The 23,512-nt window shown below is 27.6% G+C and overlaps 1 protein-coding gene across 11 annotated transcripts in view; it reads left to right on the forward strand.

The window, feature by feature from the left end:
- LOC129911833 (blood vessel epicardial substance) overlaps positions 1-15,895 on the forward strand; it is a 237,852-nt gene extending 221,957 nt beyond the window's left edge. For 7 of the 11 annotated variants that reach the window (XM_055989786.1, XM_055989787.1, XM_055989789.1 and 4 more), the window contains 3 exons: positions 63-212; positions 527-662; positions 5,252-5,449. In XM_055989786.1, coding sequence (XP_055845761.1) covers positions 63-212; positions 527-662; positions 5,252-5,388 — 423 coding nt within the window. In that variant the 3' untranslated portion in view covers positions 5,389-5,449. Of the gene's footprint in view, positions 1-62; positions 213-526; positions 663-5,251; positions 5,450-8,646; positions 8,680-15,740 lie in introns of those variants that run through there. The other 4 variants (XM_055989793.1, XM_055989794.1, XM_055989796.1 and 1 more) reach the window with 4 other exon arrangements.
- The last annotated feature ends 7,617 nt before the right edge of the window (positions 15,896-23,512 follow it).

Here is a 23,512-nt window from a genome sequence, read left to right on the forward strand (position 1 = left end):
GTAGCAGGAACTAATTATTGTTCTTTGTTGTTGTCCTTGTTTTTAAATTTATTTTAATTAAGGTGTCAATTATGGCCATGGAGGAGTCTCGGGTGTTAATCTGGCATCGAGATAAACTGAAACTTTCCATTATGGCTGAACCGTTCCTGCAATCCGTATTCGATCACATCCTTGGAAGAGATGTTGTAAAAAAGCTGATGCAAGTGACACAGGTAAAGAGAATTTATGTATGGATATTAATGGCTTTTAAAGAGCACAAAAAAAATTAAAGAGTTGACTGTTAACTTGGCAGATAGAAATCGCATAAAATTGCATTCTGCCATCGTCCTTTCTCAAATTGTAATATTTAATTATTTTACACATCTCGACCAGATAAAAATCTTAACCAATAAAGTTTGTGCATGTCAGCTTTTTCAAAAGTTAAACCAATTTCTACTTTATTAAATACAAATATTAATTAAATTTCTCGCTTATTTATGTTAATTTTTTTTTTCACTTTTTATCCTTTTTTTGTAAAATATTAAAGGTTAGTGAAACAATGGCCAGCAATGGTTTCTTGCCATCCGGCGGTTATGATGATGCTGAAGATAAGCCAATGTTAGTTATGAAAAAAGGTGCCGAAGGACATGGGTTAACAGCTTTAATCAACCGACAGCTGCAGGGTAAGTTAAGCTCATCGTAAAAAAAAAAAAATAAATTTATGTTATGGTGGTTGGTAATAAATTAAATTCTTTTTAAGGGTCAGGATTTATTTTTTTTTTTTTATTTTTAATGGATCCTGATTCCTTATATTTTTCACTTAATTAAGCTTTTTTTGGTATATAAATGTTATATTATTTTTATATTTTATATATAAATATGCTTATTTATGAGTTTTTCACTCTTATTTGCATGCTGTTGAATCGATGTTGTTTCACCAGTGCCTAATAATATGCTACATGATGCGTTATTTTGTTGCTTTTTTGATTCTCAAGTCTTTTTTTTTTTTCATTTATGTTACTAACTTTAAACTCTTTTTATTATTTTAAAATCAGCTTTTTTTATTAATACTTTGCGATTTTTTTAAATTAGTTTTTATCGAATTAATAAACTGCGTTTCAAAATAATACATACGAATTTCCAGAGTTATAAATGGTTTCGGTATATTTTGGAGTTTTTTTCTTATTAATAAAATCGACAGATTTAAGAGGGTTCACAGTAATCTTGATGCAAGCTCCCCACACGTAAAATTTTCAATGTTTTGTCGCCTATTTTAAGAGGTTAAGAATTGTGGATATTCAACTCAGTTATGATTAATAAAGTGTTCAAAGAGGGAAATATTTCAGTCTGTCTAGTACAGAAAAGCGATAAGACATTTTTTTTACATTCGGAGGCAGATTTCGGCGGACCAAAGTCTCGAAATAAGTATAATAAATTGAGCAAACCTATGCATTTAGCTAAAAAAAAAATGACGAATTTATTTTTTTTTCAGATTTACGAAAAAAAATCAAGGGGTACCCCTTGCCGAAAAAATGCATTTTCAAAAATTTCCTCCAATTTCATCGAATGAGACCTCAAAAGAAAGGCCTCTTTAAGCTCTATTCATAACTGAAAATCAAAAGTTTCTTGGAAATTTCGTTCCTGTGATATTTTGAACCAAACATTTTTTTTATTCTTAAGCCGATATCTTTTGCCCACAGTCTTTAAATTGGTTTTTGAATCAAAGTTATGAGTTCATAATCAACAGGCCTATACTTTAAGGTAAAAATGACAAATTTATTTTTTTTAGACATTGGAAAAATATCCAAGATGTAGCGATTTTTAAAAAATTTATCGAATGAGATATCAAAAGAAAGGCCTCATTAACCTCTACTCATAACTGACAACCAAAAGCTTCTAGTCTGGTTGCTGAGTTATATACATTTTATTTTTAAAAGCGGGTTTCTTTACCCGGGGCATTGCTTCGGCTGCCTTAATGGAATGTACGCCCCTACCCGGTTTGTTCAAATCAAGTGCTTCGCTTTTCTTTTGAAATGTAGGTATAGAGTGAAATTTGGTACAAGTATTTCTTTTCCGCCGAGTACAAAGGGATTAAGTCAGAAAATTGCACTGTTCGCGCTTTGGTCAGATAAGAGCAAGCTCTTTATTTTCTTTCATATTGAAAACATAAATTTAAGGCAACTCTTTCCAAACAAAAAAAGAGTGTGTGTACACATGTACCTACACGCGACTGAAGTTATACTTCTATGTATATAAATGAATTTCATTTTTTATATTTTTATTAATCAAACAGCGTACTTTTTGTTGCCACATGCAACTTGCCACATGCAACTTTCCACATGCAACTTGCCACATGCAACTTGTCACATGCAACTTGCGACATGAAACATGCAACTTGCCACGTGTTTTGTGTGTTTTTTTTTTTTTTGCCGTACTGAGGCGGCGTACTGCATTTTTAAATACTAAAGTACTGCCAACTCTAAATGTGAAACGACAGCCCTGCACCCTGCTGCCCAATTGTCAGTCTCGGAGATGACGATCGCGTCATAATACCTTTGACATTCTTATCAAAAAGTAAATTTTCAATTTTCACCGCCACCGCAAAAGAAGCATAACTTGGGTTGGAGTCGAAATTCTGTATGTTGCAAAATTCTGTATTCAAAATACTGTATGCCAAAATACTGTATGTCAAAATTCTGTATCTGCAAAATGCTGTACGAACAAAATTCTGAAAGTCAAAATTCTGTATAGCAAAATTCTGGTTGGTCAAAATACTGTATTTCAAAATTCTGTACATCAAAATTCTGTTTTTCAAAATTCTATAAAAATGCTGTAAAAAAACGATATTTTTTACAGCATTTTTACAGAATTTTGAAATACAGATATATTTAAAAGAGGTTTTACTATGAATTTCTAAGAGATCAACTTAATAAAGAGGCAATCTTCTAATGCTGATTAATCTAGGTACTTTATTAGGTGCTACGGAAAAAGAGAGAGAAAACAAAACTACGCTTATTTAAAAAAAACAATCTGAATTAAACCACGTTGCATACCTAAAACGGATTGAAAAAAAAGTAAAGTTACTATATTGATTTTGACATTTTTTTTTGTAAGATTTATTTTGTATGTTTAAGAAAAGTTTGATTTGTGTTCCTAGAATTGATTTACTTTTTTACTTATAATTATGTTTGTATAAAATTACAACTTTACTGTCAATAATTATATTTAAAGCTAGTATTTAGTGTTTTTTTTATCAAAGGGAATTTCTCTAAAAATACTGTATTGAAAATACAGTATTTTGCCGTACAGAATTTTACAAAAACAGAATTTTGCAAGTCAGTATTTTGTTCATACAGTATTTTGACGTACAGAATTTTGTATTTACAGTATAATGACGTACAGAATTATGGTCTTACAGTATTTTGACCCCACAGAATTTTTTCGTACAGAATTTTGACAAGCAGAATTATGACCCGCTCCCAATTATGACTTAACCAAAGATTTATCAAAGTGTATCCTGCATACAAATTTTAATACCTATTGAGGATACTGGTTTTAAATTTTGAAAAACAGTATAGTACCTAGCTACTACAAGCAGAGACCAGAAATAACAGTCAACCTTTATTTTCAATGGGTTTCTCGCTAAGAGTTACCACATTAGTTCAAATTGTTACGGTTAAGGTTTGAGATTTATTTTTAAAAATCAAAAATAAAGGTTATCGGTTGAGATTTATTTTTAATTTTTTTTTTATATATCTCCAATGGTTGAGATTTTTACAAAAAACTAAATGGAAAAGGTCAAACTTTAACCGTTTTCGCTAAAAATAAATCAAAAATGGTCAATTCAAATGAAAATGTCGAATATGCCAAGAATGTCTTTATTTTGCAAAAATGAAAAGGATGTTTTTTCTTAGTTTATGTATTAAGGTCAACTAATAATAGACTCTCAAAGTTCTTAAGACACAAGATTATATTGCTTTTCGTTTAAAATAAATGTAAAGACGATAATATCTTATTTTCCACTGTGATTTGAGTAGCTGGGACGACAAGCATAACCAATGCAAATGTTTCAGGAGACCGATATATTCTAATTAATACGTTTGCATATGAGATTTATTTTTTTCTCTCAGCGATAAATCTCACTGGTTGACCGAAACATAAAAAAATACAAAATAAAGGTTTCTCTCAGACTTTGACCGAAATTTTTATTTATTTTTAAATAAAGGTTATTTTATGACCTTTATTGAAAATGGCAACAAATAAGAGTTATTTAGGAACCTCTCAAAAGGTTGAGATTTATTTCTGATCTCTGACTACAAGTTTCAAAAATATGGAACAGAAAACATACATGAATACTTCATTTGAGTCTATTTAAAAGACCCTTTTGAATAGAATAAAAATGTTTAAGACTAGAATAAAAATGTTTCAGCCAAAAATGCTACTTATCCATTGGTGCATTTCTGAACAAACGGCAACACTGGTTGTTTTTTTTTTTTTTTTTTTTTTTTTGTTTAACTCCAAAACTAATCCTTAGATTTACTTTTTACTGAAGAATATACTTTTATTCATATTCAGCAATTATTGATTTATTTTAATAACTCTAGAAAGAATTTGTTTTATGTTCGTTTTGGAGAGCTGACAGTTGGTCGATTTTCGATCTGTGAAGCTCTATTTGTCTATATAGTTTATCTCTTTCATTTATCACCTCACTCTTATTGAAAAAAAAGATAAACAAATGATAGGTTCTATTCGGAAAGCATAATTGTTCTAACTCTAGGATTTGTTAAGAACTTAGAGCAATTTTGCTCTTCTCTTACGTAAGACATAATACAACATATTTATACAATTTTTAAATTTTGTTAACTAACCAGTCAGACTCAATGACCTCCTCCCTTTGAAGTATTGGTCACATATCGTCGAGATTTAATAAAACAAAATTTAAAATAAAATCAGCTCCTCTCTAACGTCTAACGGGAATCTTAGTAACAATTTTACATTTTTTATTCATTTGTCATCTTAATTAATTTTCTTTTTTAAAAGCTCTTCTACTTCCAAGCTTCTTTCTTGAATAATTTTTCTTTGCTTTATTATTTATCAAAAGATATTTCATTCATTGATTCTTTTAATTTCGTCTTTCTTAAAAATCTCATCAAACCTACATACATAACTACTACAAAAAAAAAAAGAAGTAAAAAATCAATTCGTAATCTGTTGTAATTTTATTCTTCGTTTTTCGTAAATATTTTTGTTTTTTCTGTTACTTTTTTTATAGAAGAGCATGCCCCTCTGCTTGGCCGTACATATCAAAAGCGAATTCAATTGGTGTCCTCTGCTGCTGCTGCTTCAGATTCTACTTCGAGTAAAAATAATAATGTAGCTTATAGAGACCAAACGACATCTCCCTGCTAACATACTGATACATTTAAAGTTTTTAAAAAAAAATTAATTATTATATTATACTATAATCAATAATTGTTTAAAACTTTATTTAAATGTTGTTTTTTCTTTTGTGTTTTTTTCTTTTCTAAAATTTTTCCGTATTTTGTTGTTGTTTCTTATAATTTTTTTTTTCTACAAAAAAAATATAAACATTAAAATGATAAATAATTGAATTTAATAGTTTTTTTTTTTTGTAAAATTGTTGTAAATATTAATATATATATTTTTTTTTAGTTAATTACTTTCGTTTTTATTTTTAAATTGTATTGGGACTACGTGAACTGAATAAGTCAAAAAAAAAAAATTAAGGATAAAGTTTATTTTTTGCATACATGTATGTTAAATTGTCTTTATTAAATCAACAAAGTTTATTTCGATAACGGGAAGTGGATGTATCAACGTCTTCGGAATAAGAAAATGGAGCTGAATTGTGCCGTTTTTTTATGAATGTCGAGTGAAAACACTTTTCTTAAGTCAGTAGAGCAACAATTTTGGTTTTCAAATTGTGGTTTTCAAAAAATCTGTCTTTATCGAAGGGTTTTTTTTTTTCTTAAAATTAGATTAATGAATAGTTTTGCAACATTGTTAATTGTGACAAGTAGACCATTTTTTTTAGAAAATTTTGAAATAAAAATGACTCGAAGAATTTTTTTTTTTCTTATTTCTTTCGAAACAAAGGAGAATATCCATTTTGGGGCGGCCATTAATGAAATATCAAATGAAAGAACTATAACTTAGGAATAACTTTTACCATGGAAGTTTTGCTGCAAAGCATTAAAAATGTAAGTTATTGCAATATTTGTATTGTTAATGAATGCATTGTGCAATGTGAAAAGGACAATATAAAATATGATGCTCTGTCTTTTTCCCTCAGCCTGAAGACATTAATCTTGAATATCCGACCAATAGAACTCTAAATATAAGATTTTTAAACCAACGCTATCGAGACTTTTTTGAGAGTTTTCAATTGGTTAAAACATATAAAATATTGAACAAAAAACTCAAAAGTGTAGTTTTAAAAATGTTATATTTTGGTCTTGGTGGTTTGTCGGATATTCAAGGTTAGGTTTTTCAGACTGAGAAAAAAAGTGACAAAGCATCAGCATTTTGCATTTAAAATTGTAAATTGTAATATTGCGAAAATCCATAAAAAGTGTTTTAATGCAAAAATGCATTTTATCCATTTGTTAGGCACGTCACAGGGAAAAAATTTTTACACAATACTTTTATACTTAATGACAATTAAGAATGACAAAATCATCAATAATACAAATGAGAAAAAGACATTTAATTTGGATTAAAAATGTGAAAAAAGGATTTGTAACAAAAATTTGTGATTCTTTAGTTTCTTTTTCTAAAATTCGAATAAATACATTTTGAAGCATCGAAAAAAAAACAGTAGGCAGCCTTAACAGAAATTTCATTCAAGTTTTCAAACCCTACATTCAATTTCCTATGCAATAATTTGCTGAAACCGATCATTTTGAATTCTTTATTTTATTTAAGATTAAGATGTGTTTTTATTAAATTCTTTAAAATATCAAATTACCTATAGCTGAATCAACGTTTTTGAAAAATACCTTAAAATCGTGAAACTTTAAGAGTGTCCCGTCACTTTATGAAGATTTTTGTTTTTGCTACTTTTTTATCGAAAGAGGTATAAAAATTTGGTCTTTCTTTAATTATTTGAATATAACTTTTTGGAATCTACCAGTCTCCTATACCTACATAGGAGGGTATTCATAAAATCGCTGATAAATTTAACTTTCAATTTTACCTCAAGGCTCCGTCAAAATTAGGACTTCGTTTTCTTACATATTGTCTTAAATACTGCAAGAAGTGTCTTTGGCATATACAGAAATTTACTCTAGGTATTGGTCTATTAATGGAACATTTGGTCTCAAGCAATTTTTAGCTTTCTAATAGTGTTTGGGAATTGATTTCTTGAATCTTACCTTATCCCAGGCATGTTCTTTGGATTTCAGCAGAAACAAAATATGCCAGTAGGTATAGAGTGCGAAACGCTTTTAACATAGCCACTTCAAAAAATTTTTCTTCAGTGTTCTTCACATTGGTACTACCCAATTTTTCAAAGATCCTTTATATGCCACCAATAACTCATCCCTAAAAATAGAAGAATCCTATTCATTTTGGAAATCACGTTCTCAAGTCGCTTTTTGTTCTATATATTAAGTTTTGTTTCGTTCATCTTTCATTTTGGAACTATGTCCTGATGCCAAAAAATTTGTATCCATAATATCCTGATTGTCGATTATATTAGTCAGATAATGGCAAGAAAATTTTGAAGGAAGTTCAGTATACTAGTAGTTTTTTTCCACTCTTATGTTTTTTCCTGTTTAGGAAAATAATAAAAAGTGGTTTTAGTATACATTATTTGTCTTTAAGTTATCTATATTTAAATTACAATTTGGTTTTACTCAAGTTGGTTTTCAGGAAGTTTTTGACAAATGTTTATTCTCGGTCCCAATACGATATATTTTTCTTTAATTTAATTAATGTTTTAATTAATTTCTATTTGTTTATAATTGATTTGTTAACCAAAACAAAAGCAACCAAAAAGTAATAAATAAACATTCTTGTAAAAAAAAAAAAAATCGGCTTTTATTTTTAATTAAATATTGTTTATTCTTTAAAAACAAAATGTTAATTTTACTCACTACACTGCAACAAAAAACTAAACAGAAACACTCTAATAAATATAATATTCAATTCACATTTTATTAATTTGCATGATATGTTTTAAATGTTGCTTTTAAATATTAATAATATTTATTCTTTATTTAGTACAATGCACAAAAACTTTGTAAACTCTTTCAAACAAAAAAAAAAATATAACACACAAACATTTAACAAAAAAAAAAAATACTTATAACAAAAACAAAAATTAAAAAAATTATTTCAACACAAAATTATTAATTTTACAAAATTTCTTTAATTTATGTATTTTTTTCACTATATCATAAAAAAAAATATCCATTCACTCTCTCTTATCCTTCCATCATAAACATTTTGTGAGATTCAAATAAAATACTTTTTTCAAACAAAAAAAAAAAAAAAAATCTGAGTTTTTTGATAAAAATCCAAAAAATATTTGTTTTCTTTTCTTTTTCTGACTTTTTGTTCATTCGATTTGTTTTGAACACAAAAAAAAAATATTATAAAATATAAAAAAAAAAAAATACAAAAAAAAAAAAACATATAAACCAGCTCTGCCTAGGATATCAAAATATTATTATTGCGGTAAGTTGTGATTGTGGTGATTTATTTTTTATTTATATTATTTTATGATAAGATTTTATTTTATTTAAAATGTACAGAAAAAATTGATTTTACTAGGGCAAATGAGGGAATTTTTTTAAACTGCATATACTGTAGATAAAAAAACTCAAGAGCTTAGCAAGTTAAAAAGCAAACTTTCTCTCTCCTTTTAATATTTTTTTTAATAATTTAACCCCAATATTCGATAGTTGTATCTACTGACAAAACGCGTTAGCGTTTTACACACATAGCTACTTAAATAATCATATAATTTTTCTTAAAACTTTACCAGTCCATTCAAACTCCTCTAAAAAAATCTAGCAGTTTCAAATTTTCAGAACAATCTAAGAACTAACTCTTGTATTTGTTTGTTATACAGTGTTGAACCATATTTGCGGTCCAACAGACAATTTGTATGATTGTAAACAAAAAGTGCAGATAATGTAGTTTAAAATCGATTTGAACTCAAACTCGTTTAAAAAGTATATTGAAAAAAACAGGAAATACTAGAACCTAACCTAAAAAATACTTACAATTTTCTATTTTCTTGAAACTAACTAACCAACAAATGTCGCATATTTTTATTGTATTTAATATTAATATTAATACAATTTTATTTATATTCAATTTTGCTCAGTAATTACTTTTGAAAAGTATGTAGGGGACCACGGGACAGAATGGGGCCTTTTAACTTTTGAATCAAATTGTATTTTAAGTCATTTTACTCTTACTTTAAGAAGGATTTAAGTTCATATAAAGTAGACAAAAGATACAAGTAGGCGGTTCAATAGAATTAATCAAGAAAAATACCTTTTAAAGAAAGAAAAGAAATTAAATAACATATACCAATAAATAAATTAAAAAGTATTAAACCAAAACTGTAATATTTCGAACTACTTCTGCGTTTTGTACTACTTCTCCACCATATACTTTCCTTTTTCTTTCAACCAGTACTTATTTTCTGATTTTAGTCGGTTTCATAAAATAGCACTGCCAGAGTGATGCAAAATTTTAGCGAAAATAAACGAATGCCACCTGAATTGCGCATTATGGTCCATGAATAGGAATGGTGTGTACTCACATCCATAAGTGAGCTTAGCTCTAGCATAATTGAGCTTTTAGTGTTTGGTGGACCCAGCATATTATCAAACTTGTCCTTGTCCTCATTTAAAATCCCAAAGATTCGCATACCCAAGCTGTTGAACAGACCTGTCGAAGAAATTTTATTTAGTGCTATACACGGGTGGTATTTGAATACGTACCTAAGAGTTTCTAACTCAAATTTGGGCGACTTCAAACAGGGCTGGAATCGTGTAAGATGATTTTTGATAGTTGACTGTCAAATTCAAGAAAATTCGTCTGTGTAAGATGATAGTCAAAAGTGACTATCATATTTTTTTGACTTTTTCAGCTGACACCTATTTAGGTGTCAATTTGATACAATTTAACATCTGTGGCATATTTTTTTCATGGTTTTCGTGGTGCTTTTACTTTGTTTGGGAAAAATGAATATTTTTGTGCCTGTGCAATTATTTTAAGACTACAAAATTAAAATAAAGTAACTGAATATGAAATAGAAAATAGAAGAGTCAGACTTGAGGAACAAATTAAATTATATTTTACATCCCCGACTCAAAGTAATGTGCAATCACAACTTTGTACACAAAAAAAAAATAATTTGAAATAATATTTAGTGCTTTTTATAGACTCGTACAAAATTTTCGAATAACATAAGATACTTTTTATGAGTATAATACACATTTTGGATCTGCCATCTGAATTCAAAGTTTATACAATATTTTGTGGGATTCTTTGTAAGCGATCCTTTTCGAGTTGTGTTTGCTGGATAGATATTAAAGTTATAAATTATAATTGTAAGCGTTTTAAAAAATATTAACTTACGTTTTTAATAATTGTCTTCTCAATTAGTAGCTATGGAAGTGAAAAACTGAAACTCTGCATTGTTTTTTTTTTAATTTAATGACGTTTGACAGATGTCAAACCGAAGTGATACCAACTAAACCAAAATTAAAAATGATCTAAAGACGATCACCTTACACAGATAAAAAATAGTTGACTATCAAATTTGATAGTAAAAAATATGATAGTCAAATATCATTTTAGCCGATTCCACCCCAGTTTTTTTAATTCCCCAAGCTAAGTGATTGCATCGTACTTCGGGTTGTCTACGTAGCGTAGGCTCAGTCCAAAAGCTCGTAAGATTTCTTTTTGATGCAGTTACTTTGATGTCGATTAAAGTCGGAAAGCTTAACTTTATTTTTATCTATATCAATACCTCGATAATAATAATAATAAGAAAGGTAGGCCTAAAAACTCCTGGTACAAGCAAATGCAAAAACACCAGCATTCAGTTGGCCTTAGAAATGGAACAATACAAAACCGGGAGGCTTGCCGTCGATTTCTGAGGTCAACCCGGCGAACCCCACAAGCGGATCACTAGTGTGAAGCAGTAGGTTAGGTTAGGTAGTAGTGGCTGTCAGGCAAATTACCCGACACACTTAGACCCTTATGGATCCATTGTGATACCACAAAAGACTAGCAAGTTATGACTCACTAGCCGAAGTGTGAAGCAGTAACGTGGGATAGTTATGATCCCCTCGACATCGAGATCATAACAGCGCACAGTGTGGCCAATCACGAATCTAGCTGGACAAAATTAATAACTCGCGTTAAATCGACTTTTTTTCTAAACAGTTTTAAACAAATGAATGTGAATAGATAAAATTCTATAAAAAGAAAGATTTTTTAAAAAGAAATCTATAATTTCTGCAAAAAGTGGGTCAAAATAGTGATGAAGAAAATGCATTTTTATAGTATTTGAACTTATGTTTCCATAAACATATTCTATGATTGGATATACTTAATTATTTTAAAAAACGCTTGAAAAATCTCAATAAATAAAAACTCTATTGCTATTCACGAAAAAAGAGAGGCAGAATAATTAGTTTTTATTAAGAAATAGAACTTTTACACACGTTTTTGACAGGTGACATACATGATTTATTTTCTCAATATCATGCTTTAAATTAAAATTTTAGCAATGATTTTAATTAAATGTTTCACAATCATACAAAATGGCATCACCTTTAAAAATATCTGCAGATAATTTAAAAAAGTAACTCCTTTTTGTGCAATGCAAACTTGAAACATAAGGGCCTATTAAAAACAGCTGTGTTTATATTTTCGATGTTTTTCAAGCTAATAATTCTCTGAATTTCTTCGTGACCCTATTTCTGGCCTTTTACACTTGCTTGCTTTTTGCATTGAACTTGTTTAAGATGTTCCGACAGAAAAGCATCATTCATCAATGATAATGCCTCATAAGTTGAAAATTCCAGTGGTTTAGTGGTTCCATAGGATCAGAACTTAATCTTTTGTACATTTTGATCCTTCACTCAAAGAAAATTTTGATAAATCCTTATCGGTTTTATTGGAATATGCTTTTTCATTTTTGCATAGAGCGATTCTACTGATTTTAACTATTTCCTTATGGATAGGTGCACTTAGGAGACTTTTAACCTTCCGTTTGTTATATTTTTCCCGTTTTTTAATTTTTAAAAATTCTTTTCTACTTTTGTTTCACTATCTACTGTTTTTGTTTATTTAGTTACCACATAATATTGGTCAAGTAAAATGAAATTCGTGTTATAAGAGCGGTCCAATGTGTCTTCCACCTTTTTTGTCTTTTTTTCGCTTAACTTGAAGCACAAAACTTTTATATATGTCTTAAATTTTTGTTTATCGTCAAAAATGTTCCAAAGATGATACCTGCTCATTAAAAGTTCGAAAAAACTGTCTTTTCGATCTTATTTTTCAGTTTTGACAAATTTTTCGAAAATTTGTTTTTTTGAAAATCTTGACTTCATTTTGAAAAGTGAAAAAAGTTGTATGGCGGTCGAGAAAACGCGAGACATGTAACTAGCTAATCTTAATAACAACACTCCACAAAACATTAATTAATTAATTTCAGACCGGAAAAATGCGGAAAAATTAACTTTACCTCTATTTGAAAAAACAAAGATATTTTTTTTGCACTTCCTAGCCTTCTTACAGAATTTATTTTTTTACTTGCTCAATAGGGCAAGTATTGGTTTCGTGTAAAAAAAAAAATTCGAGGTTTTAATCAAAACTAACATTACGATGATGGAGAAGCCCAAAAAAGTGGGTTTCGTCATGACGTCCGTCGGTCTGTGCGTCGGTGCGTCGGTGCGTCCGTGCGTCCATCTGTACAAGTAGCTACAGCCTAAACGAGTGGACGGATTTTCTTGAAATTTGGTATGGATGTTTTTTTCGTAATTTCCAAGGTTGGTTTTTTTTTGTTTTTTAATATCTCGCTTAGAACGTATACCTCCCATACAAAATTTTCGAGTTATTGCAATTTTATCGAAAACGGCTCTAACGATTTCGATTAAATTTGGCACACGTAATGCTGTATATAGTTCTAACATAACTGCGTTTTTAGTTTTTCTCTAAAAATACGGATAGTGGAAATATGGTCTTTATATTTTTTTAAATCGCGGATGTCGGCTCTTCCCGTACATTATTATGGAGTTATTGCAATTTTCTCAAAAATGGCTCTAAGGATTTTGATAAAATTTTGCATACGTAATATTCAAAGTAATTGCAGTAAAACTGCGGTTTTAGTTTTTCTCAAAAAAGTCAAGTCAAATAAAAAAAAATTGTATTTAACTAACATTTGGCCTCCATGCCGGCTCTTCCCCTACATCAACCAAATTTCTTAAAAACGTATATAGAGGCAGCTCTAATAACCTACAAGTAAGCTAACATAAAAGTGCTTTGAACTGCAAGAGCAAGTACGTGCGGCCCCAGTCGTGCATTTTATTTTAAATAGTTGCAATGGTAATTAATAAATAAAAATTATAATACTTTACCTCCAAATGTAGATTGACAATAAAAAACAATTACAACAAAAAAAGTACCACAGCGTTTTTAATCGGCAACCAAACTCAAGCGAAAAATAGAATACTTTGTATTATCTCCATCCAACTGTTGACAAGAACCAACTTTCAAGCTTAGCTTACGCTAATCCAAGATGAAAACAAAAAAACAAAACATGAATTACAGTTTCCCATTGTATTGAGAAGCTCAACTCATGATTTAAAATCATGTGGCTAAACTTTTTTTTTCTATTTTGTCCAGTCAGATTGGCGAATTACCACACTGTGCAGCGCGCCGAGAAAAAGGAAGAAGAAGAAGAAGATCAATACCTCGATAATGAAGCGAAATATTGATTTTTTTTTTGTTTATTTGGCAAATATCCATTGTAGGATTAAAAAATGCCATTTGCATGAACCGTAAAACCTTCTTAAAGTAACAAATGTAAAGGAAGTACCTCATGGTGAAAAGTTAATTACAATGAACTGTAATGCTAGAGGTCTGATTTCGGATCCCAGCCTGTCTCTTGCGAGGTATTGACAAAGCCTCTAAAAGTATCACTGTCATGAAAAAATAACACACAAGAATGGTTCAGAGGTGTAAGTCACTAGACCTTGAGATTAAGAAATTTTTAGTTCTTTTTTGCCAACACAACCTAACCATCAATTCTTATCGACAACATAAAACGAAAGAATTTGAAAATGATCTCGTTTTATTTTTGAGATATTGATGTTAAAAAATAACCCTCAACTATAATTCAAATTTATTAAAGGGTGCTAAAAATTAAAGCCAAATATCCATATTTGGTTTTATATTTTATAGGCAATTAAAGCCTTTGCAAGTTATATTGACAATTTTCTGAAAACAACTATAAATATACGAAAAATTTCACTGAACGTCATTTTAACCCAACAAATTCCGTGGCACCTACATAAGTGCACTTTGAATCAAAAATAATTCCAATCCAAATCAATTTATCCAAGTAATTTATGATAAATTTTTTGTCTATACAAATTTAGTGATTTTTTGTTAAAATTAACCTCATTTTCAATACCTATCAGCTCTTCTTTTGCACTGATTGTCCGAACAAATTGCGTTTATTAAACCAAACATATTCCAAAACAAATATTTTATAACGCCTGACTATCTTTTGATTAAATTGACTGGGCTAGGTTAATATCTTATATCTATTAAGAAAATTTTCTTTTATAAATTTGAAAACGACAAAAATAATGTTAACCCAATTCTGTCTTGTGAAGTTATATTCAACCATTAAAATTTAAAAATCAAAAAAGTTTTTGAAGGGGCAACTTGTCTTAATTCACAACTTATTTAACTTTACTAAAGCATCGATCTTTCTTCTGTGGCAAACAAAAAAAAAACATTTGTATATAATAAAAACTCCAATAGTATTCGTTCAGAGAAATCCTTAGGTAGAAGAAATTTGAAAGAAACAAAAAAAAAAAAAACATCCCCAACCATTTTCAAAAAAAAATCCCACAAAATTGTAAAATAATAAAACGTTGACACATTCCATTAAATTGGTTTTAAAATAAATTATTAAAACATAATTTTACATAAATTATTGATTCTTTATTAAATAATAAATTATTTAAAAAAAAAAAAACACTAGCAAATGTTTCACTTAAATTTATAGTGTTTTAATTTAAATGTAGGAATATTAGTGTAAATAGTGTTATTTTGTTTTATTTTCCAGTTGAATATTTATCTGTAGCTGACCACATTAAAAAAAATTATGTAAATTTGAAGCAATTTAATACATATATATCTTCTATTTAAAAAAAAAAAAAAACATGTTTGTTCAAATAATATCCTTTCCCTGACAAAAAAAAAAAAAAAAAAAAAAACAGATGAATGATAAAAAAAAATCCTGCATTTTCAAATAATGCTACTTGGTATATTTATATATTTATCAATTTAAATAGTTAGTTCAATAAATTAAATGTGTCAGCATGTTCTTAAAGCTTTTAGGGATTTTATATAAAAATAACATTTCAACATGAATATAAAAATATTAAATTTATTTTTAAATAAATTTATCATATTTATTCGTAATTTTCGTTTGTTTTTGTTTTTTTTTTTTTTGTTTTACTAAATTTTTATAGCAGGTGATCCAAATTCATGGCGATTGGGACGAATAGATGAAACAGATCACGAAACGGCAGTCTGAAATGAGGAGTCAACACTTGTAGTTTATATAATACACTGAGTAGTTATTTATACGAATGAAATTAAATTAAATTTAAAAAAATAAAAAAAATAATAATAATAAATAGTAAAATCAAAAATTCTATTAAGTATTAATAATAAAAAAAAAATTATAAATAATTTTAGTTTAATTAAATATTTATTGATAAAATTAATTCAAAATTAAATATGTAACTATTAAAAGAAAAACATGCATTTAAAGCTTTGCTTTTTGTAAAATATAATAATTTATACAATTATTATTATTTAATTTTGATTTATAAAAAAAAGATAATGAACTTTTTGCTGACTCGCACAAAACATATACCAAACTCTGTTTTTCTTAGTTCGTTAAGTTAAATTTTGATCAACTTTTTATAAACCAATGACAGTAAAATTTTCAATCTATTATATCCAACCTATTAAGTGTATTCACGTCTAAAAATAATTTGATATCTAATTAAACAAGAATTTACTACTTTTTCCTTAGTAACAAAATGTCTATTTATTTTGGTTTGAAATTTAATTTGGTATTCAATTAACATCATTTCTATTACCTTAATTGCAATACAAACATTTTTATTTAATATTCATAAAAGGAACAAATAATTTTTACTACCTCATTAAGTTGTCCCAAAACAGTTTAAGAGTTCTAATAAAATGTTGACAACATTTTATTGCATTATTAATATTTTTTATGAAGATGAAATGATTTTTAGTTTAGAATAATAATTTTTTTTTTCTTAGAGAAAATGTATTTTTAGCTTTTCGGTTGGTTCGAGTTTTGTTCCTTGAATAAGTGTGTTAGAGTATTGATTGCTAAAATACAAAAAAAATAATTAATTACACGAATCATTAAGAAGAAAATCGAATGAGTTAGATTTTTCAAGTGTTGCCGTTCTGTTAACAAATTTTTTAGTGTTTGAAAAAACGATGGAAAATTGTCGTTTTCTCCCAAAAATATAAAATTACATATATTTATATCATTTGATTTATTTTTTAAACCAATTTTTTTTTTTTTAAACGACAACTATTGACCCATAAAAGTTTAATTATTACCGATGTTTAAACAAAAAGATTATCAAAATCGGAGCTTGTTATTATTCTAAATTCCAAGTGATTTTTTGTTAGATTTGAAATACTAAATGATTGTTGTTCTTATAAAAACAGGTGAAATGAAACCCGATTAATTCGAGTTTTTCGGTAACTGTTTTGTCGAGGAAAAATGTGTTTATCCGAAAAATAATAAAAAAAAGTCAATAAATGGTAAATGAATTATTATTATTGTAATAATAATATACCTAGTACCTAAATTTTTTTTAGATATGAACAAAAAATTACAACCTGTATTCTTTTAGCTGTGAATAACAAATCACATTTATTAGCTATTAACACTTATTTACTTTTAACTTTGCAGTTCACCCAAATTGGGCATTTCTCCCAAATGTTATTTATCGTTCGAGTTCGTTATGGTTTTTCTCAGAAAGTTTTAATACTATAGTTCCCCTACAAAGAGATCAATCATTCAAAGAATCTTAGTACAAAAAATAACAAAATTTTCAACAAAAAATAGTCATATTCAACGAACTTTTCTATTTAAGTTACTTTCTGTGAAAACCATTTGAGTTTTTGTAATTTTCAATGCATTGGAACTAAACCATGAGTGTCCCGAAATAATCAGAATTTCGGAGCTGGTTTTAAACTATTGTTATCTACCTTTATAACGATAAAAAGAGAGTAAACGTTTTCGCCAATTGAATCGTTTATTTCAGAAACGACATAAGTCCATGAGCATAAACTTTTCAGGAGCAACAAAAAACTGTTTTTTACTTAAAATTCCACAACTTTTCAGATTTAGGGTATGCCGAGTTATAATCTAGCCTAAGATACATTTAGAAAGCTTTAAAATATAGACTTTTTTTTAAGTCTTTGCGGGTTTTTAAACCTTTAAAGTCGGTGGACTTGTCGTTTCTGAAATAAACTAAATTTTTTTGGTAAAACTTTTGTTTTTATTTAGCTATAGTTTTTGAACCCTGCTTTCGATTTTAATAAATTAAATAGCATTAGATATAGAAGGTCCTTACCTTTTTATAGGTGGATAACTTAAAGGCTTGCGTGTCATGATGTTTGCCAAAATAATTTAAAACTGGTAAAATGTCATATTATTCAAGAGTTAAAAATGCTGCCACCACCAGAAATCTGGCTATAACTTTTGAATCCTGAGTACAATTTTAATTAATATAATAGATATAGATAGAGTAATTCTTTACCTTTTTATAGATATATAACAAAAGGGGGTGCGTGTCAAGATTGCTGCCATAATAATTTAAAACTGGTAAAAAGTCATGTATTTAACAGTCAAAAATGTTGTCACCGGGTGAAATTTTTCCATATATTTTGAACCCTTTTCTTTCAGTTTTCGTATTTTGGGGGGTCTGACATACTTAATTTTTTTTTTCAGAAGATGAATAACTATACATTAATGAGAAATTTCCAAAAAAATTTTTTTTGGAAAAAGTGGACTTATGCTGTTTCTCAAATAAACGATCCAATTGCCTAGCTAGAGGAAACATTCCAATCGGTCAATGACTAATTACAAGGAAATTGCCAACGTCAAAAAAATCAAAGATACGACTTAATTACCTACTGGCAGAAATTCATAGAATCCTCTTACTGAAAGTTTTAATAAACATCCTTAGGTTAGTTTATATATTCCAAACCAATGGAGAGCCGCAAAAGTAATAATGGCCTTGTAATCGGACAAACCATCACACGAAAAGACTTCTTCCTATAGCATCGAAAATTTTTGAGAAAATATTTCTTCATCGTCTACAGACAGTATAACAACGACTGCAAGTCCATAGAATCATATCTAACAGAAATTTTCGCTTTAGGCACGGAATTGATAGCTCAGCTTTAAGAAAAATAGTACTGGGGTACTACCTCAAGGTAGTGTTTTAAGTCCCATCTTGTACCTTTTGTCCACACGCGATATACCTCAAACAGAAAATACTATTTTAGCAACGAACAGTCAACAAAATGCTCTTAAAAAAGTCGGTGAATAGTCGAAAACATGGTGAAAGCGCTTAACGTATTTAAGTCAGTCCACGTAGACTTCACGTATACACGTATACGTATAAGAAAATTGATAGATTCCCTGTTTTTATTAATACATACTACTCAAGTTCTATTTGCAAATGAGCCAAAATATCTCAGGATGACTAAATGGCGGCCCAATTGACAACCCAAACGTTAAAGTTAAAAAAAAAAAAAAAAATAATTTAATAGATTTTAATATCAAAAGTGTAAACAATAAAACACTCCCATAGTTTACATCTTCTTCTTCTTCCTAGCAATGGTTATTTCCTTTTGCAAATGAAAATATTATTGTTTATTTAATATAAATAAAACCTTATTTCCCTGGATTAGTTGCAATTTATCTATTGTATTGTTTTAAAAGTATTTATTTCATTTGGCAACAATTGACGTCATTTGTTTTATTGTTTCATCAAATAAAGATCAAATAAACAACTGCAATTCCTACAAATTCTCATCATGCATATATTTTATAATTTATTTTCTTGTTATCATTTTAAATGAATATTACTCATCTTCAAAAGTAAAAATATTTTTAAAGAAACTGTTGGGATAAGTTATTTCATATTTAATTTAATGTAAATTTTTAAATAAATACATTTTTTTAAAACTTTTGATAATTTGAGTCAGTCAATTAAATTCAAATAGTGTCTTCATTTAATTTTATTCAATTTTAACATAAATGTATCTTCCGTTTAAAAATTCATTTTTTGCATTTATTTTGTTTTTGAAACAGCTTCCTTCCTTATTATAATATTTAATTTATTATAAGAAAATAAGAATTGTTATAATAATAAAAATACTGTCCTACCTAAAGTTTACAAAAAAAAAAGCTAAAAACCTCCCATCCTGATTCATACGATTAAATGGTACAAAACAAAATATGATCTTAAATAAATAAATATAAAAAAAAAACTGATTCAATAATTTAAATAAAAAATTTTAAAGAATACATAAAAAACATTCTTATTGTAGAAATACCAAAACAAATCACAAGCGAAAAAATCATGTTTCAATACCAAAGCGAAAATTCTATAATAGACAAATTTATTGCAGTACAAGTTTAAAATCAGAACATAATTATTTTTTAAAATTAAACATCTAACTTGTTAATATCCAATAAAAAAACTTAAATAAAATAAAAAAAAAGGAAAATTTGTAAATAAAAACAAATAGATGCATAGGTATAAAAATATATATAAATGTATATGTAAAATTAATTTCGATCGATGATGAAGAAAAAATAAAAGATAAAAAAAGTAACAAAATAAATTTTCAATAAATTTCTAAGAACTAAGACTATTAAGTGTTTAAGAATATAATTAAAATCTAATTTAAGAAAAAAAAATTAAAAAAAAAACAACTTAACTTAAATTCAATGTTTCAGAAAAAAAAATGAGAAATGCCTTTAATTTGTGAAATAAGAATGTTAATACACTGAATTTGTATAGAGAACAAATTAAAATGTAATTAATTATATTTATTAATTTATCATATTTAAAAACAGCCTAATGTATGTATTATTGAAAATAAAATAATTTTTATATACCTAACGAACATTTATGGTTTCGTGTCGTTGAGCTTGAAATAAATATTTTTTTTTATTTTGATTGCAGCTAATACGTCATTTTATAATATACATACAATTTAATTTAAATTTTATTTATCCCTTTATCCTAGTTGTTTATGTTATTTTTTATTTTGTATTTTAATAAAATATAATGTTTTTTATACAAAACGAATATAAAAATTTTAAAAAATATTTTTAATCGATATTTATGTATAATTGTATAATGTATATGTTAAAATTTTGCTAGGCAAAAACAAACAGTAAAAATATTTTGCAGTATTAAAACAAAAATTAATATGAAAATCGAAATGCAAGACGAAATGAATAAAATGTTACGATGACAAAAATGAGGTCGATGTTGTTTTCATTAGATTTTTGTTTGTAAATGGTAAGTTTCAAGATATAGAGAAAGTTCTTATAATCTATTAAAAATAATGACATTTTTTGGATTTATGTTTCCGGAACAGTGATCAGTTGGAGGAGAAAAGTGTGCAATTGTATTTATATTGAAGTTTAATGTACTAATGGCATAAAATAGATAAATAGTTCATTTAAAAATTTGAACTTATTCACTACACTCCACAGTGGGTACCGCCATAGGTCAAAAATAAAAAAAGTAAATGTCAGTTTTTTTTTTAAATCCAATGATTAAACAACGTTCTACAATCTCCCATCGAACCAAAACCAAAAAAAGTTTGACGGTTACCCTTTTTTTCATTTCTTAATAGCCATTCAAAGTCGGTATATAAAAAAAGGTACAGTTTTTTTTATCGCTGCAGTTATAAGGTGTGAACTTGCGATAGTGATAGCGGGTGTTAAAAATTGTGAACAGTATTAAATTGTTATGGATATTAAATGAGAAGGTTAATACTTTCTAAAAACATAATTTATATTGTTAAATAACATTAAGGCTAATTGTAATGGGGCTCGTTAGCGAAGCAATTTTAATCATTTTTATTTAGCTCAATTTTCATTAAATTAGAGATTTAGTTGGTTTGCCTTCGAGTGCCCTCTACAATTTATGTTCTCAAATTAAATGAAGAATACCGTCCTACCTTTCGAAATAATAGCGCTGTTTTTTCCCTTTTTTTTCCCCTTTTCGAGTAATACGAGTTTAAATGACGATACACGGAGAAAAAAAAATTACAACGTAAAACTAAAAAAATTCCTTTTTGGCACTATTATTTTTATAAAAGACTGAAATAGGGAGTAAGGGTAAAGTGCTCCACTGACAGTCAGGTCCATTTCCGGCATTAACCATTTTTTTTTTTTTTATATTTTACCTTTTTTTGTTTTTCTTGAAAATAACAAAAATTTTTAAAAACTGACTTGATGCATTTTTTTGCAATAATAAATCATATAAAATGATAATACAGGCGTTTCATTAAAAAAAAATGGTCATTATATTTTTGACCGCACTTTGTATGGGAGGGTACCCACTGTGCACTCGGAGGAAAATAAAAATTCTTGTTTACTTCAATTCTTGCTTCAAAAATATTTTGTTATTACAACAATTTTATTGTTAACACTTTTGGTTTTAAAAGAAATAAATTGTTGGTTTAACATTTTAATTTTAAAATCAAATATTCTTAAATTAAGAATATTTATGTTGTTGGGAATTTTTCAACCCACATAAATATTCTTGGGACAAAGTATAAAATTGTTGAAATTACCAACGTTTTTCTCAGAGTGTATGGATTATTGTTTCCCAATTGCCACCAAAATTTAAGAGACACAAGAGATGCCTTACAAAAAGTTCAGAATACGGGGAGTTTTTCGAAAGTGAACAAATTTTCGCCCAGGATTCACAATAGAAGAAAAGTGAAATTCAATTTTTACAGGTGAAATATTGTTTACAAGGAACTTGTCGAAACAAGTTTATTTTTTCTACTTTGCGCATCTAAAAAAAAAAAAAGCAAAATTACTTTTTTATTGCCACTATTCAACGGTTATAACATTTTTTTAATGGTAATTTATTATAAGAATTATAGTAAAATATGACTGATCAAAAAGAAAACATGAAAATATGATTTATAATGCAAAAAAACTTTGCTTTGATTTTCCTTAAACTAGTAGGTAGGTACTTTGAAAAAAAAATCATATTTCGAAGAGACAGTAAAATCTGTAGGTGAATGATCCCAAAAAGGCAATGATTCATTTTATTTTTGGTTTTGATGACAAGTTAAACGTTTATACTTAAGTTCTTAGACGTTTAACACGAATCATTGGCTTTATGGGACCAATAACAGATTTCACTGTCTCTTCGAAAAAAAAAACACCCTTTCACCTAAATTTTTTTTATAAAGACTCTTTATTTTTGCTTTCTATCCCAAATTCAATATTTTCACCAAATTTTATTAGAGTGGCCCATCATTTTTGTTTTCACTCAAAAAACACCCTTTTAACCATGATATTTGTATAGACACTTTAGATTCTTGTTTCTAATCTTAAAAGTAACATAATTGCCGAATTTCAATAGGGCACCACTAATATTACTCTAGTATTACAAACTTTTTCAAATATACCCATATTTTCCCTACACCTAAAAAAACACCCTTTCACACGAAAAAAAATTATAGATTTCTTTTATTCGTAATTCCCATGGGAAAGAGAACATATTTAATGAATTTCATAAGGGTACCTTTTATACCATTGATTTTAATGGGCTTATCGCGGATGTTCCCTACTTCCGAAACAAAAAAAAACACCCTTTCACCTAAAATATTTGTATAGACTATTTTGGTTCTTGGTTTCTGATATAAATGAAACATTTTTACCAATTTTCATTGGTGTAACAATTTTTTGCCAGTTTTTGTGGTACTAATTCCGAATTTCATCATTTCTTGAAAAAAAAAAAACACCCTTTCACTCAAGATATTTTTCTACACTTTATAGACTCTTAATTCTTATACCAACCAAAACATTTTCACCAAGTTTTAAAAATTAATAAAATTTAAGTCAGCTGTTATGATACCTTTCTCACACATAACTCAACCCATTAAAAAAACACCCTTTCACCAAAAA

Source organism: Episyrphus balteatus, chromosome 2, assembly GCF_945859705.1.
Source record: "Episyrphus balteatus chromosome 2, idEpiBalt1.1, whole genome shotgun sequence".
Taxonomy (NCBI): domain Eukaryota; kingdom Metazoa; phylum Arthropoda; class Insecta; order Diptera; family Syrphidae; genus Episyrphus; species Episyrphus balteatus.